This window comes from Fundulus heteroclitus, chromosome 18, assembly GCF_011125445.2.
Source record: "Fundulus heteroclitus isolate FHET01 chromosome 18, MU-UCD_Fhet_4.1, whole genome shotgun sequence".
NCBI classification, from domain to species: domain Eukaryota; kingdom Metazoa; phylum Chordata; class Actinopteri; order Cyprinodontiformes; family Fundulidae; genus Fundulus; species Fundulus heteroclitus.
The window spans coordinates 12,440,865-12,459,231 of record NC_046378.1 but is presented as its reverse complement, the minus strand read 5'-3'; the positions used below and the strand labels follow the sequence as shown (position 1 = coordinate 12,459,231).

Below are 18,367 nucleotides of genomic sequence, written 5' to 3'. Positions count from 1 at the left end.
CATTAGCAGAAAATGCCCAATACAAATAGCCATTATTTACACAAGTGGAAAAGAAAATCGACAAAACGTTTTTCTTCCCATGTAAAATTATCAAGAGATTATGTTTCGTTTGTTTGTTTCTTGAAAACTTTCTCCAGGCTGGGTATTTTGTGTATTCTATATTTTAAAGTTATTGCAACTTTACAAAGTGGTCAACTCAGCCCATGATCGCTTACACAGTACTTACCTGGCTGCAGATATCAGGACTTTTCATCTGTTTTTCCTTGACCTTTGTTCCTTTCTTTGAGCTCTCATCTTCTCTTCCGGGTATGGTTGGGGATGTGATGCTGTGATTGGAATCAGGACTTGCAGTGGATTCAGGATTATAGGCATTGGGAGAAGAGCCAGGGTTAATCTGTCTCTGGAAGCAGCTGACGTCTTGGCATATCACATGAGCCTGTGCGTCTGTCTGCAACAGAAGACCATAGTATATGACACCAGATCAGCATTGCTTGGTTTAAGAGTCTGAAATGACTGCCTTTATCTAAGTGCCATTGAAACATCATTACGATAAGCTCAGGCCCCTATTGAGAGATTATATTACCAAAAAGAAGCCTGATTCTGGCCATTAAGCAGAGATAAATAAGGGAAAACTACTACAAAAGAGAAGAATACATGAGAGAGGACCTTACTAACACAAAACGGCTTTGTTTAATTCAGAGGAAACATGTTTTTGAAATTGAACGATGACTTTACATCTAAATCTGCCAGGTGTATGAAGAAGCAAGAGCAAACCAATTAAACGTTTTCTACATAAGAAAGACAAAAGATCATATAAGTCAAAGCCCCTAGTCTAATTATTTAACAGAAACCCTAAGTGATGAAACTGTCATCTGACATCAACGAGGACATTTAGTGAATTTACACTCAAACATATTTTCTTTTTTGTGCATTTTTCTGTAAGTCTGACAGATGGTTGTGCATGGAAATAGCAGTCAATTAGCAATTTATGAAATACTCCAACCAGTGTGTCTGCCACCAACAACCATCACACTATCAAAGCCACTTGAATCCACTTTCTTACACCTGCCGTGAACGTCGGCAAGTCTCTTCACCACATCTAACTGCTTAAATGCAACGAATGACTGCCATGTAATTGAATGATTAGCTATGGGTGTTACCAAGAAATTGAAAAGGTGTACAACAAAGTGTCTGGTGAGTGTATATTTTCCCTAACGTAAGGGAACCTTAAAATACAAACATACTTATTTAAACATGATAGATGAAAGGAGGTAGTTCTAGAGAGATGACCAATTTGAAAACACTTAGTTCAAATCAGGCTAAAATTGTATAATTTTTCCTTTACAATATTGCTAGAAGCCCAGTAGTGCCATGATAAGTAACTCTACTGCGGCGCTGTAATGAGCCAAATGCCAGCAAATGTGTTCGACAAGAATCACCATTCTTATTGTTAAATTTTAGACACGAGATTTAGCACTCACATCTCTTACTCAAATTAAAGTAGTAAATACTAAGCAAGTCCTGTTTAAAGTACACTGATGACATAAAGCAAAAGGGATGATGCCAGACAGTTCTTTTGACCCCATTTAGAGGGTAACTCCTAATCATTTTAAGTGCTCACACTTACATCCCTGGTCTAACCTTGAAAGTCAATACGGAGAAGTCCATTTTATAGACTTAAAAAATGCATCCCAATTTCATCAAAATAAATCCCCTCAGACTGTACAGTAATATGCGCATTACATAATAGTTGCACACAATTCTTCCAAAAAAGATCAAACACTATATAGAAAAGATAAAAAGGAGTCTTTGTTTGTATAGATCAACTAAATACACACTGGTCACAAGGGGAAAGTAATGTGCCCTAACCTGGAAATCTGTGAGAAAATGTGATTATGTTACTTTGGGTGTTTTGAAAACTGAAAGCTAAAATTAACGTTCATGACATAAAAAAAGAACCTACCTTGCTGTCGAGTTTTGTTTCTCTCATATTTTGAGACACTGTGCTCACTGGATATAACTTGTTTAGTTTGAATTTTATGGTTGCTTGCTAACTCATTATGTTACCACCAATTTTGTAAAGAAAAAACTTCAGACAACTTCAATAGAAGATGGAATGTTTTTTTGGAATCCATTCTAAACAACAACATAACTCTAGACTGTGACACAAATTCTGTCAGAATCGTGGTGCTAATTAACACGACATTGGCATCAGGAACGAGTCAATGTCGTGTTTAGTAGAAGGATGAAAGATCCCTTTCATTGCATTTAGTAACACACCAAATTTTTAAGGCAAAATAAAATTGATGTATGATTTACTTTTTATTCTGTGAGAGGGTGGAGAATAAGGCAAGTCGTTTAAGACATTTTTAAGCATAAATGGTTAAAGAAACTTTTAATTCAGACAATTGGATCATAACAGAACCAATGGTGATTTAAACATTTCACATATCACCTCCTACTGGTATGTTGCTCCATACAATCTTTACATTGATGTTGAATCCAGCGTGTCCACACCTACACACTCTAATTCCCATCCACAGATTTGACAACAGGACAGTAAAAAGGATCATTAATTCTATTAAGCTGTACAATTTCAACAGCTCCTTTAAAGCTTAGCTGGTGTCTGATATGATCAACCATCTGATAAAAGAGCATGAGTGCTTGAGCCTGACAGTCATCCAGGCAACAAGAAACCATCTTGAAGCCCTGTAGTGTTTTATAATGACTTGTACTGAAACACCTAAAATTGGACGTGTAGCACCTTCACAGAGATACATGATGCTTAAAAAGTTTCTATCAAGTCCAATCAAACAAATCGAGAGAAAAAGAATCAAGTCACTTTTGAATTAACTTAGTAGTTTAAGTTAGGAAACCTCTTTTTCAGTGTGGGATACCTGCCAACCAAGGATGCCGCACAAAAAAACAAAACACTCTAGGGATAAAATTCTCCCCTATGGAATAAAAATACTATAATAATCTTTGCTATGGCGATCACCAAACCAACCTCTGTTGATTCAATGTATTTTTCCCACTCCAGACCAGATTCATAGATGGTTATAATACAACATATCCAACTGGGAAACAACAAAAAATGCTTTTCTTCAGTCTAAACCATTTCTGTTCTAACAAGTAAGCAAAAGGCATCCTATTAAGTATATATTAAGTAAAATCTTTAAGTGTCAAATCTCTATTAAAACCTTACAGGTGTTGGGCCATAACTCTCCCCCTAAAAGCAAATCAAAAACGGTTAAAATAGACAGAAAGTTGCTAAACCTACCCCTCTTCCTCTTTCTGACCACTTTCCAGCTGTGTTTACAGTTGCACTTTGAACACCTACTGAAGGTCTTAGTGCACCTGAAACAAAGGACTTGTCAGATCATCTGACTGCCTCTGAAACTCTCTGTGATGGCATAATTGTGGTGCAGCTGGTCCTCCTTGCCAACTTACAATGCAAAATCAAACACAATGGTTACATGTAAAGGTTTTTACAAGTAACTATGGCTTTGAAATTCCCACTCATGACCCCCATTTCAATATTTCCCCTTTTCCTGTGCACTTCAACAGCTGGGCATTGCTAACTTTTTATTATATTTCCAAAGCACTATTATAAAATGCAAATTAACAGTTTTTCAAAGGAAAACGTGTTGCTGATACTTTTTCCAAAATACTTTTTGATCAGTTGGATGAAAAACACAACTGCTGAAAAAAAGGAGGGGAGAGTAAGTATAGGACTTAATGTTAAGATACTAAACTCTCCTATGTTGGCCACATTTTTGGTCTGATAAAGTAAAACTAAAGCTGTCACAGAGACTGATCATTGAATTTAAAAGACATATTGACTAGATTGAATCAGTCTTATGATTGACCTGTTGGCTGGTATGAAACCCAGTTGTTTAAGTTGGTTGACAATTGTTTTTCCTCCTTTTTTTATATTAGTGATTGTTGTTTAATTTTTTGCCTGTTACTGCGAGCTGTAAAAACAAATTGCCCTACAGCACAATAAAGATTACTTGAACAATGGTGAAATAATTTTTTTTACATGCTATCCAACATGAGAAAGAATAGTAACTGTATTTTCTTTTTTTACCACATATTGTAAAAGAGGGTAGTATTGATAGAACTGGAAAAAACATAAAACAGGATTACTGCTGAAGCGAAATCACGGCCTCCAGCTAAATGTTGAGCCGCTATACACACACACCAAAACATTCTCTTCCAGCTGAAGAAACAAAAATCCCAGAAAGGACATTAACAGATAGTGGCAACATATCCAAACTGGGCAACCTTTCGCCTAACGAGTTCCAAAATGGTTCACTTCAAATCAATCAGCACTTCAAAGTAAACACTTGCAATTCCATGTTTTCGTCTTATGTTCTAGTAGTTTGTGTAACCGTGGGAGCTAGACACAGGATGATCACAGAAATACATCCTACTGAAAACAAATACCATTGAAGTATACTGCATGTTTTTCTTAGCATTGCAACCAAAGAATGAAAAGTGGGTGGGGATGATCTGAGAGACAAAGCAAGAAAAACAACATTCTGATATAGATAGGCTCAATTAAACATGCTAATATTAGTTTGAATAATCCTCCTTAGAATTACCTGACAACATTTTGCTACACTGAAGCATGCCACACCCACAAGTGATTCTGCCTTAATGCACTACAATGATTAATCAATTGATTGTTATTGAACCAGGTCTGTGTTTGTGGAAGGCAGGACACATCTGATCAGGTTAAAAAAAAAAATCAGTTTACCGTACTTCATCCTTTATGTAACTCATTCTGCCTCAACCCTGATCAGAGGGTGAGGCATCAGTTTTTCCAAGGAAAATCAAACAGGATTAGCATAGTAGAGAGATATCAGCTGCATGAGCCTAATCCCCAGTCTTTCTATTCTGCCAAAATACACAGTTTGGCATTACTACTGGCTAAAGTGAGGATAGAAATCCAAATGAACAGTGAAAAGACAGAAATAATAATGGTCATCTCTTGTGGTTTCATGGAGCTTTTTCAAGGACATGCAGTTTTTGACTCTGTGCATCCATGTGCATGGTTTGCTCCCTTCATGTTGCAACCCAAATATATATTAGTGTGTTAAAATCGCTACTAATAGGTGTAAAATGAAGATCTTCAGCATTGCAAGTAATGAAAACACTGGGTATGTCATGGTTTAGCCTTTGTGTGTTTTGTTTTCACCAAGAGACTTCTCTGGGCTTTGATATTTACGTTCCTGTCATGAATTTTAGTCGGAAGATTGGGTTCTTTTTATTATAAGCAGATTTTCTTGTTTTATTTTCCAAATACTGATCCTATCCAGTCCTGCTGCTGTTATGGCTTCATGGTTGTATTAGTTTTATATATAAGGTCTCGTCTTTCTCATTTCTTTTGTTAAGCTATGAGGTATTCACATATTTTAAAAAGACTTGGAGTTCCCACAAACGGTTACAGTAGATTTTTGTTTCACAACTAAAAGTCTTAGGATCAGAGCCAAAAGGGCCTGCTGAGAGATAACAGACTACAGGATTTATCAAACCAACTAAATCCAAACGAACAGCTCAAACCCTCATGGAAACTCTCACATCAGTTTGACGTAGTAAACATAGAGTGGGTGGCAGCAATAGCTATTCTCAGAATTTGATGTGACTATATTTCTCTTCCACTGCCCCAGAAAAATTAGACAAATGCAATTTAGAATACTTTAAGTTTATCACACAAATTATGATTTTATAGTGTTGCTTTTGTGGATTGTTTGTGGGGTTTAAAATGACTTAATGTTGGGTTTAATCTAAACATAAAGAAAACTATATCAATGTTATGGCTGGATAGTGTAAATAAACATTTAGAATGATAATGAATGCATCTGTTTTATTTAGAAAATATTTTATCCAGAAATGTTAATTCTTGAAATGCCATTAACTTTGATTGTTTGGTTTAATTCAATAAGGCCTTTTATCGATTGTAGTTTAGTGGTAAATATTGGATTGACTCTGTTTTTTTTTTTTTTGTTGTCCTTTTGTTTGTTCTGTATCTCTACATGACTGTATTTAGTTAGTTGATAGTTTATTCCCATTCCTGTTTTTCTATTTAAGTGGAAAAAAGTTGTATGTATAGAAATCCATTTTTGGGGGGAAAAAAAGAAGAAAGAAACGTCTCACAGCTGTTGTCACATCCCAACCTCTTCAATCATTGGCTGTTGGCAACACTTCTGTCCTGCTGGGTCAGTAATTAGTTAATACCAGCCAATTGAGTCCAGATACGGCTCAAAATATTTAAACGTGTTTGACTGTGACTGAGGTCAGATCTCTTTCACTCTCATACTTCAGTCTACACCCCATCTCAGACTAAGAGATTTTTTTGCTGACTTGCCCTGCTGACTGACTGCAAATACTGCAAACGGACGCAGACTCTTTCTGACTGAGAATCATGGGTAGACTTGGGCAAAGAATCGCTCAGGGTTTCCCCAGCTTAAGTCAGCCTTTTTCCCCACCTTTGGTTCATGTGTATACTGTTTTGTAGTCATGCTTACAAGTTTTCACATTTCTGATATCTTGAAGGAATGTTTCCAGTATGGTCTAAACATCAGCTCCAGATACACTGCACCTCACATTCTACAAGAAAATAATGTTCCCTGTTTGAAACACCTTGAACCGCCTCGGTCCTGCATTTACTTTAAAAAAAGGCTTATTAAGTATATGTTAATATGTCAAGTTCACATGTGACATAATTCCAATGTTGCTCTTTAAAAAAATCTAGAACAGAAGATAATCTAATTTAAAGTTGGCCGCGCATAGTTACAGTTGCTTGTGGTTTTTATTATGTCTCATCCTGTCGGCTGTGCAGAGATGTGTTGAGAACAGTGTTTTTTTTAGATTGAATCTATGGCCACAAAATAAAATTAGCTCATGTATGCCCCTGATAGACCACAGTATAATGCTCTGATAAAGTTGCAATCATTAAGCTGTAATAGGTTTGCAGGTAATGACATATTTACCTCATAAATTAACTTTCTACCCATTTATCACAATATATACTTAACTTCACTGTCTTGCTAAAACAGCTTAACATGTGTCATTTACCCTGTTTTTCCCCTTTATTCATAGCAACGCCAGCCTAGGAATTTTACCACAGTGACACGGGGTGACAGTAAAGATTCTTCATGAGTCACAGAGACAGATATTATTTGCAAAAGTGTACCTTGTAAGGGTGGGTTATCCACAGTCAATCTTGAAAAAAACATTGCTCTACTACTATGGTCATAGTCTGTTGGGCAATGGATTTTTAATGCACTTCTTGTCAATTTACTTTTAAAAAAAGTATTTTACAATACATCTGAATCCAAGAGTAAGGAGTGGTTTTAGAAGTCAGATGTATTTACTTCTGTGTTTGAAATATTTCCTGTCCAACCCACAGTTGCAAAAACAGCAGAGTGGCAAAAATATCCAACTTGTATTTTGTCCTCATACAATTGTTTGCAGTTGTGTTAATTAAAATCATGTTCTTTTTGTTTGTTTGTTTGTTTATTTATTAACTCTAATCAAGTAACTACTCTTTTATTCAGCTTGGCAATTCTGTATAGTTATTCTGTATCAGTTCGTACAAACTCTGTATCAGTTTGTACAAACTTAGAGCAACCTGACTGCAGTGGACGACAGGTAAGAGTCTATACTGATCTATTTCACACTACATAATAAAAGAAAAATTAAGGAAATAATAACCAATTAACATTAAATGCTAACTTTTTCACTAAACAATATGTTTAAATAAGAAATACTTTTGTAATATAAAGTTGCATTATCAGATATGGTTTCTGAATTCATCTGTGTAACGTGGTTCTGTTTAGAATTGTAAAAATGATTCTGCGTAGTTCTATAGCATTTTTAAAGTAGGAATATAGTCTAAAACATCATTCACTTTATTTGTACCAGCTCTTGTTTGTGTACACCACATTCTTGTGCTATTTATTTCCAGCTAGGGACCAGTTTTATTACTTTTCTGTAGTATTTGACAATTACACTGTTAGCTGCTGACTAAGAAAGCACCTGTCAAAAAAACTACATGTGAGTTAGGGTGTGCATATGAACACGAAGACTGTGAACACATGCCTACTCATAGAAACATATTTCTTTATTGCAGAGCTTAAGTTTGAGGATGTAACTGACTTTAACTTAAGACAGATACATTCAGAAAATTAGTAAAACCAAAGGAGAACAGAACTGGAAAAGATATAATTGAAACTGAACCGACTGAACATAGAGAGGAAACAGGTGTGATACACATATAATATAGCTTCTATGAATGAAGGTCCTGCTGTGGTGTTTCAGTGCCCCCTTCTGTTACAACCTGTCACAGCAGCTTATGTAGTAGTTCTCAGTGCATCTTACAACAGACCGAGACTCCCTTCAGCATGTGTGCATGGGGATGTGTGCACAATATGACTGGGAGACAGGAAGGCTATATTAGAGACGGAAAGGTAAAGATTTGTATAATTATCTGAGCTGAAGTGCTTTAAAAGTGCTAAGGGTGCACATGCAATGCAGGTCCACATTTATCTGCCGTAGCAACCTGTTCAAACCTAAATACGAGCACCCCACAGTTTACTAACCTCATCTTTGCCAGACAAACTGTGACTCTGGCAGGGATGAGAGAACGATATAGGTAAGGTTTACTTTTTGTTCACGTACCTTGTGCTAACTGCACCAAGAGTTTGTGAGTACTGCATATGCATGCGTGGCTGTTTGAAAGCATCTTAAGGGAGGTCATTATAACTGCTACCAGAAAGTATCTTCCATTCTTCGTAGAGGAGATAAAAACCCTTGCATCAGCAGATTTGGGAGATCTGCCTGAACACAGTGGACAGACCACAGAGGCAAGGCCAGCGTGAATAGAAACACAATGATGGAATAATAACAAGGTAAAAGCACCATGTTTCTGAAGAAAATTTTTTCTCATTTTTAATGCTCATGCTCCTCTTTACTTTTTCCTCAGTAACTCGTCCCAACTAATTTGTTGTAGTCACAAAGCTTTGGTAGTATTGTTACTACAAATATGAATTAGTTACTAACATTTGTTACTAATTAGTTGTAACTTTAGATATGTTGGGTAAAATCGCTTTAAATCTGAAACCCCCAAGGATTTACCCAGTTTATTTCTTATTATTATTAGAATTAGTTAAGTACTGTGATTTTATGCTTTCTGTATGTTTGTTAGTGTATAAATAGAAGCAATTCAACTTTGAATGTTAGTAATTAAGCTTGTTCCAGTGAAACTAGTCTAGTCAAGGTCTTACGTAACTTATTCTTTGATTTTTCTTTTCCAATTAAATATTTCCCTCTGTAATGTTTTTCTGTTCATGTACTACCCTTTGAATTGTCTTGTTACTGAAAAGTGCTATATAAATAAACTTGCCTTGCCTAACATTAACTATTTGTAAAGACTCTTTCAATGTCTTTAAAGGACGTGTTAAAGGAGCAATCAGCAAAAAAATGTTTAGTTCTTTATTTTAGAGATAAAGAACTAAAAATATGTGGTGTGAAGAACTAAAGGTATCTTTTTAGATGGAATATGATATGACGTCATACACCATCTCTCTATGTTGTTTTCCAGTCTCTTGTTTACAAAGCAGGGCAGGGCACTCACACGTGTACGTCCATGTGAACAGCTGCCACTCAGGGCTTAGCCCCTCCCTGCCCATAGAATGCCACAGCCAGAGCAGGGTAGGGGCAAAATGGTGGAGAGCACGCACAAGGGATGGACATTTTCTCTTGCTAACAGCATTAGATAGTTATGAGTTACTGACTTCTTAACAAGACACGTTCCTGATTCTTTTACCGTTATTAATAGCTGGAACATAATCCACTGATCCGTGAAATAATTAAATGTCCTTTTGGGGGAGTGTTTAGCATAAACCTGTTCAAGCCACAAGTTAAACTAAGAACAGCACAACTAGTAGTGTGTGCATATATATATATATATATATATATATATATATATATATATATATATATATATATATATATATATATATATATATATACACACACACACACACAGAGACAGACAGACAGATCTAGCTGCACTGCAATCCAATTACTTCATACATACAGTGGACAGCATTGAAGTAACCAAAACAAGATGTTTTACTTTAAAAATTTGGAATTTTACTAGAAGCTGTAGAGACAATCCTCCCTACAGCAACACAACTGGGAATAAGATGGATAAATCCAGGTTTGTTGTTCTAAGAGGCAAAAGCTAGTGTCTAGTCCAAACGGGGACCAAAGTGGCCTTCTACCTTAGTGAAACAGCTGCAGCTTCAATAACTTAATGGCAATTATTTTTCGAGCCTTTAAACTGTCGCCATGTTTACATTGGGCAGTTATCTTTGAAGAAGAAAGGAGGCAGTTAGCTATAAGTAATCTTCCTGTGTGAAACATTTACTAGGAAGTCAGTAATTGCCTGACAGAAAAGTAAGGCTATGTAAAATCAATAAAATAGCTTTCACCTAAACTGCTATAATAATTCTACTTTTTATCCAACTTTAATTTTATATGAGGCAGTGACTATGAAAATTCCCCTATATAGTTTGATTACTGAAGTCTTCTTCCAAAAGTCCGTTATTGGTCAGTTCTATAATTACAGTTCATTTTTTTGTGGTATGCTTTTTTCTTGGCTAATACTACAAGATCATTAGGAGCAACATGACACTAAAATCAATAAGTCACCAAAATTGTTGTTGATGAATACATGGCGAATTTCCAGCTCCAGTTTGCAAATTAATCTTTCTCCTTTTCACACTTCTTAGTTGCTTCTCTCCCCTTTCAAAACCTTGATTATGCCAGTAAGTAATGTCATCATGTGTAATAATGTGTTAATTCTCCCCTCTCACATGCCACTATGTGTCAGAGAATGTGTATGTGCATCTGCATGCACACAAATACTTATAGCTGCTACATAGTAGTTTGATAGTACACCGTAAAACACAGCCTCATTTTTCTGCTAGGGCCTGAGGATAAATTACAGCCACTCCCTGGGGATGAGGCTTCCCTATCAGGTTCCAAGCAGCATATCACTACGCTTTATGCCACTATGCAGAAAGTAACGGAGGCACTTTTCCAGCTTTTCTATTTTCATTTTTTGTCTAGATGACATTGAATAGATTGTGCAGAGTCTGTGTGCCTATGGGGTGTTGGCAAATTATGTCCAAGTCTGAATCATAACTTCAGATAAGCCTAAATGCATTTATGTTTGCAAGTTTAAATTTGCAGGTGTATGCGAGCAACTATGTGCATAAGTGCATTTCCAGTCAGAGGTGTGGAGACAGCTGTAAAACTCCCCTTTATCACAATCATTATATGGTACAAGAGCTATGCACGATGTGAGTGCATTACGGCATCGTGTGGATTTGAGCTTGCATTTAGCCTATGTGTCTGCCCAGACTACTATAAGTGCTGACATTAAACCCATCACTATGGAAGACTGGGGGCATTGGGCACTTTAATAGACAGTTCAGTGCCATCATCAGTGCATGCGCTTGTGTGCAAATTACCACATCAGATTTGAATGCATTCTGTGTGCTGGATTTGAATAACTTATTCCACAACATAAAGGGCAGGATGTCAACTCAGCCAATTCAACCCCTCCCCCTCCTTCATTTCCTCTGTGAGTCTGTCTTGCTCTCACGCCTATATCGCTTACATTCTCTGTCTCAGTGTCTTGGAAGTATCAGCTATAAACTAAGGTCAGCTAATTTCATAGTAAAACCAAAAAAAAAGGATAGACAGCAACCAAATTTACACACACCCGCTTTTTATTCACACAAACATTTGGGAGTAGCTGTCCCACCTCCTGAGCTGCAGGAAGACGAGTGAGAAAAAATAAACAATGGTGCCCTTAGGGGTCTTCAGTATCGATAAATGGATCCAACTAAACAGTTATCAGTGCAAACACAAACACTCAGATCGACCGTTGGATAGGACAGTTGAGGCATCGTAAAGGAGAAGAGAAGATAAAGAAAAACAGGTAAACAAGACACAGGGAAGACAACTTCATTATAAAGCAGATGGAAGTCAGGGGAAGGAGTAAGAAGATAAAGTGTGTGCTGCAGAGACAGATGGATAAACCTAATGACCAAGAGGGAAACAATATGAGATAATGGGCAACTGAATGACAGCAGAAGCCGAGAGCTCATGCAGAGGAGAGACAAAGAACAGAAATACTGTACATAAAGAGGCATAAAACAGAAGAATATGTTTAAAAATCAACAGATGAACAAATAGAGGGTGACTGACAGGTTGAAGAAGAGGGGGAAAGGAAATGTCATCTATGATTTAAATTCAGGATATAGTTCAAGTTACCAACCAACTTGGCTTCAAAACTAAATGTAAATGTTTGTGGTTTTGAAAACAGTAAATTTAATCTGCAGAAACTTTATTTTAAATGACCAAAGGACTCAACAGACAGATGTCTCTGAACAGTAATAAAGTAACAAAGTAAATATCAAAATGTGTTTGTGTCCTTACTAATTTAGCTGTCTTGATTTCCTGTCTGGAGATTGTTCCCTTTACTCTGCTTCTTCTCGTCATTCCAAGACCAGAGCTCGGGACTGAAGGTGAAGACTGAGGTGGGGCTGAAAAGAGTAAACACACTAATATTGACACCTGGGCACAGGGCCTTTATTATTATTGACATTTGGACTGTATTTACGTAATTGAGTGGAAAAGACAAACAACACATTAATTAGACAAAGTAAAGAAATAGTGTTTATGAACTTTTGCAGCTATAAAAGGAGTGTGTTTTTTTTCAATGCAAATTAATAGGGGTAATACTAATAAATGTGAGCATAATACTAATCCAAAACAGAAAAATGATTTGGAGTCTTTCACTTTTGTTGTGAAATGCATCCAATAAGTATAACAACAAATAAAACAATACAACATGCAATTACAACCACAACTAACAACATAAACTGAAGGATTCCAGTTGTATTTACTATTATATATTTTTGACATCTAACATTAGTTTATTTTCGAGCATTCTAAATCAACGTACAATAAGAATTTATTTATATCTATATCACCTCATTGTTGAGTGTATGGCTTGTGTTTCTGTCTTATAGAAAGATGGACAGCTTTAGAAAATAACACTTCTGCATCACCTTCCTACACATTTGACACTACAGAATACACAATCTGATTTCCAGCTAAACCATAAAAGCACAGCGTTAACATCCCAGCTCTACGCTGCCACATATACCACACATCACTGCTGCCCTAAAAAGGAATTACCTAAGTGCTACACAATTCCTTCAGCAATGATCCAGTAAAAACATTACCAAAAACTCATGCTATGCCACACAGACACACGGTCTATACTGATCAATAGTCACTTTCCTCCTTAAGCTTAACTCTTAAACTGAGTAAGTTTAAGAGTTAAGCTAATATTTATACGACCATCTAAGAGGTATTGATGGGCAATTATACTATAATTCCCAAATGCTCAGATGATCCTTAAAAATGGGGAGAAAAGGAGGGATGGTGGTATCATGCCAGCAAAACAATCACTTTGCAAAAAATGGAGTTTTATTACAACGGATATATATACATTAAAGACATAGCAGGACTTGATTTTGCAAATGTTTAGACCCATGTGTCATTTTTTTTAACAAAACATTTTTTAGGTGTGTGAAAGCAGCTTTTCCTATTGGTAGAAAAATCTCTAAACTAACCAATCTATACTGAGGTACCCTTATTGTACTTGGTTCCGAGGTGCTTTTAAAAACTGTTCCATGTATAGACTAGATCAATAGGCTCAAATGTTTTGTTCAAGTCTCCTCATGGTACAAACATGCTCCAACTGAGATTGATCCTTGTGTTATAAAGCTCTCACCTGACAATGATTCATCTTTCAGAACTCTGATCTTCAGTTTGCCCGCTGAAAGCTGTGAGGATGACATATAGGTCACAAAACAAAGAGAAAATATTTTAATATGCCTTCAGTTCACACACAGCCTGGTAAGAAATGTTCCTCTTCAAATTAATATTAATAGTATACTGACTGCTGCATCTTTTATGTGGCATCAAATGTTTAAGGTTGAAAATAAACATGAATGAAGCTGAGTGGCTGGATCAAAGTCCATAATATAACAAAAGCAAATTATGTAAAGTTGGATTTTTACTTTACTTTTTGGATTTTGTTGTCATTTGTCCTCTTGAAGCCGTTTGGTTGAGAGTTGCTGTCTGAAGACATGCATTGTCCAAATCTCCACCTAAAGTCTCTTAAATGTCTAAAGAAAGAAAAATAAAGACAGACATACACACAGGTGAGTTAACAATGGATAGAAGGACTAAAATAGTGACACTGTAGATCCCGGTTTGTAGAGTGCCAGTTAAAATACTATATACACTTGTGGGCATAAATGTTGAACATATGATGAAAATTATATATATATATATATATATATATATATATATATATATATATATATATATATATATATATATATATATATATATATATATATATATATATATATATATATATATATATATATGTGTGTGTGTGTGTGTGTGTGTGTGTGTGTACTGTCAAACGATTAAAAGTTTTAAACGCATAATTTGAATAGCTAACTCGACATTAATCGTAAATTAATTGCATATTTTAACTTTTTATTTCTGAAAGTGTAAAAGCCTATTCGGGTATTTTAATATGCAATTTTGCAATAAATGACACTAGTAAAAAAAAACATGCTTGTACAAAAAATATTTACATTTTTTATTTTTACATCACTTTTCAGAATTGGAATGAAACATCCTGGTGCCATGAAATGTTAAACTTTGGCCGATAATGGCTAAATTACTAATCATAACACCCTGATGTTTACACAATGTGTAAACAAATGTGTAAATAAATAAATATTTCCTGCCGGAATTTATATTTTATATATATTTTTTTGCCTCTTAAACAAAGACATACATAAAGTAATACTAATTTACATTTTAAGACATGTAAATAATAAGACAAATTAATAAGCATTAAAGTATGGTTTATGGATTGGGATTCTGCAATGTTATCAGCATGTAAAACTCATCTTTAGAACCAATCTCTGCTCAAAATGGTGATCTGCACCACCAAATCTACTTTCAGCAGTTATCGCCGGTTATTGTATCCGTAAACTGCAGAAAATATGGGCAGAGTTGCTCTTCCTGTCTTTACTGCCTCAGCTCCTATGTCAGTCCAGAGGAGGATGCGCTCCAGCGCGTTATGAGGCGGAGGGATATTTCAGCTGGTCATATTCACTGTGTCTGTAGTGCGGCAGCGTCACTTATTTTAGAGCCCAAATAAGCGATTTCACTTTCACAAACAAGCCCAAAAGAACTGCAACCCGCAACTCATGAAATTTACAAGCAACTTTAGAAAAAAAGAAGCCCAAAGTCGGAAATAAGCAGGCTTGGCAACAGTAAGTGCAGGTCTGTTTTGCTACAGTCTAGCAATCTTGGAACTACGGAAAGCGCAGAGGGCAAAAAAACAAAACACAGTCTGGAGAGCGCTGCGGGAAAAAAGCATTAACGCGATTAACGTGCGTTGAAAAATTTTTTGCCGTTATGGTCTAAAAAAGTTAACGCGTTAAAACTGACAGCCCTAAGATAGATTGATAGATAGATAAACCACAATCAGAACAGTATCTAGAGGTATTAAACTATACAGGTAGACAACAACCAGTTAAGCAAACATCACACAGTTGAAATGCTGTTTTCTCAGCTATACATACAAAAAAAGCTGAAATTGAAAAGTGCACATAAGTGTTAAGGCACACAAGAGTTCAAAAAGTACACTGCACTTTTTGAACACAGCTCAAACACCAGCTCTGCATGTTGTAACTGCAGTGTTACAGACAAGGATTCAGCTCCTCCGGTCCATAGGTCAATTGTAAATACAAAGTCTTGTTTCCCTTGAAGCTGCTGCATGAGTGTTTGTGTTGTTGTATTGAACAACTCTAGGATTTCAGTGTAGCATGAAGAGGTTTTGTGAAGAAAGAACATACCGTGGATTTAGCTACATAAGGAATTGTTGGAACCCAAGTTTTTCCACCATGTAAATAGGATACTGATCCGCACAGATGTATTCTGTCACAGCCCTGTTTAGTGTCACAGCTTCTGGTGACTTGGTGTCATACTTTCTTTCCTTATCAAACAAGTGGTAGAGTTGGCTGTTGTGCTTCTTTTTAAAGCTATAGTTGATAATCCTGTTCAGAAACACTTTTTGTAATACTGGGTAAAATGGTTCTTTCATCCTAAAAGTAGTAAATATGTGATGTATTCACAAAAAATAGGTAAAAAAATTGTTTTCTGTGGGAGCTGCAGACCTGTAAAAACTAACCAATCCCTGCCCCTCGGTCTGAAGGGCATGGATTTGACAGAGTTTTGTTCCTGCTTTAATTTCCCTCTGTCCCTCAAGTTCCAGGGGTATTGCCATATCTATTGGTCGTCCCACATGCCAATCATTCTGACATGCTCACGTAACATCAGTGTCCATGCTCGTTCCTACATAGTTTCTGCTTTCTGGCTGTGCAAGCACACTTGTAGCGTTTATGTATCCGGTTAGGTTAGTGGCTAGGTTAGCGGTTAGCTTTGGCGTTAGCCATTCATTGTAGCTCTACTGCTCTCATCGTAGACTTTGAACATGGCTGAAAGTTGCATGAAGCAAACCACATTCATGTTTATGAGAAGAAGAGGAAGGCCTCAGAGGAAAGCAAGAAGACCAGAGTGGATTGAGGAGATTTTTGCAAACGCTTTAAAAACTATTGGATACATATCCGATTTAGAAACACATATGGAAGTGGCACAAATCTTATTTCCTTTGGGTGAAAAGATCGGAATTGGGCCATTCACACTGCCATGAAAATAAATCGGATATTGGTTGCATATGGGCAAAAAGATTGAATTTTGGGTCAGACTTGCCTGTTGTGTGAATGTAGCCTTTGTCAAACTGATCTCATTTAGTGTTAGACATATGCCTTTGTGTTCTTATACACACTAACCAGACTTTGAAAAGCTCTGATTGCTTTGAAGATGGCAGCATGAGTCTTTTGTCACAGCACCCATTCCAACTAATTATGTATAACGTCTGAAAAAAACAGCATTTTTAGCTGATTCATAAAACTCTGTGATTTTATTAGGCTTGTATTAGTAGTCACAGTAACATATTTCAAAGTGTGGCTTCATGTCTTTAAACTAACATCATTTACTGTACCATTTCATGTAGAAGCAATATCCATTTGATTATTATTATAAGTGCTAGCACTATGAATGAAACCAATAGGAACATTAGAATTATTTCAAGGTCTTCACTGCAACAGATGAGCTCTTATAACTGATTTTATTTCTGAAAAAGGGTAAATGTATCTATTGTGCATGGATAGGTATTGAGTCATTCATGCAGCAAAAACAAACTGTTTTTGGTGAATGTGTTCTTTTTAATGCTGTTGAAAATTTGGAGAAGGTTGAGAAATTTCTCACAACTGACATGACATTTCAGTCTTTAACCCAAACTGCTGCTAGTACTAAAAGCCTTTTTTTAAACTGTGGTTAAAAGAGTAAGCATCTCAGGTCAAACATAATTGTACAGATACACCACACTGGCCTTATTTCAGCAAAGCACTTGAGTGATTGTTAGTAGAGTAGAGACCTTTTTTAGTAGGAAATAACCATTGCAGTTTGCAATGGTGGCACAGAAATTGCAGTAAAAACTGCAGACATGCCTGTAAAGTAAAAACAATGTGATCTTTACAACCATCAGAATATTTTAACTTAGGTAACATGGATCAGAATCAGAATCAAGTTTATTGCCAAGTAGGTTTGCACCTAAAAGGAATTTGACTTGGTGTTGATGGTGCAGACAAAACAAAAAAAAGAACACATATATATATATATATATATATATATATATATATATATATATATATATATATATACAGAATCTAGAGCTACAGTATATGCATGGTAGACTGCGCGTTAATGTAACACAGAAGGTCTGGAGATGCCACATTGGTGTAGCTTGTAGGTCCTGAACGGGGGAGGGAGGCAGTGTCAAGTGTCACGGGCGGCTCTTGGCCTTGTTGGTAAGGCTGGTAGCAAATGGGAAAAAACTGTTCCTGTGGCGTGAGGTTTTGGTCCTGATGGACCGCAGCCTCCTGCCAGAGGGAAGTGTCTGAAATATTTTGTGACTGGGGTGCGAGGGATCAGCTACAATCTTCCCTGCACGCCTCAGATTCCTGGAGGCGTACAGGTCCTGGAGAGATGGAAGATTGCAGCCAATCACCTTCTCTGCAGACCGGATGACACGCTGCAGTCGGCTCTTGTCCTTGGC

At 36.4% G+C, this 18,367-nt stretch overlaps 1 protein-coding gene across 1 annotated transcript in view; it reads right to left on the bottom strand.

Moving 5' to 3' along the window:
- zbbx (zinc finger, B-box domain containing) overlaps positions 1-18,367 on the bottom strand; it is a 61,123-nt gene that overhangs the window by 27,358 nt on the left and 15,398 nt on the right. The window contains exons 4-7 of the mRNA XM_036150100.1: positions 14,183-14,285; positions 13,889-13,940; positions 12,523-12,629; positions 227-448 (exon numbers count right to left, since the gene is read on the bottom strand). Of these exons, the coding sequence (XP_036005993.1) occupies positions 227-448; positions 12,523-12,629; positions 13,889-13,940; positions 14,183-14,285 (484 nt within the window). The remainder of the gene's footprint in view (positions 1-226; positions 449-12,522; positions 12,630-13,888; positions 13,941-14,182; positions 14,286-18,367) is intronic.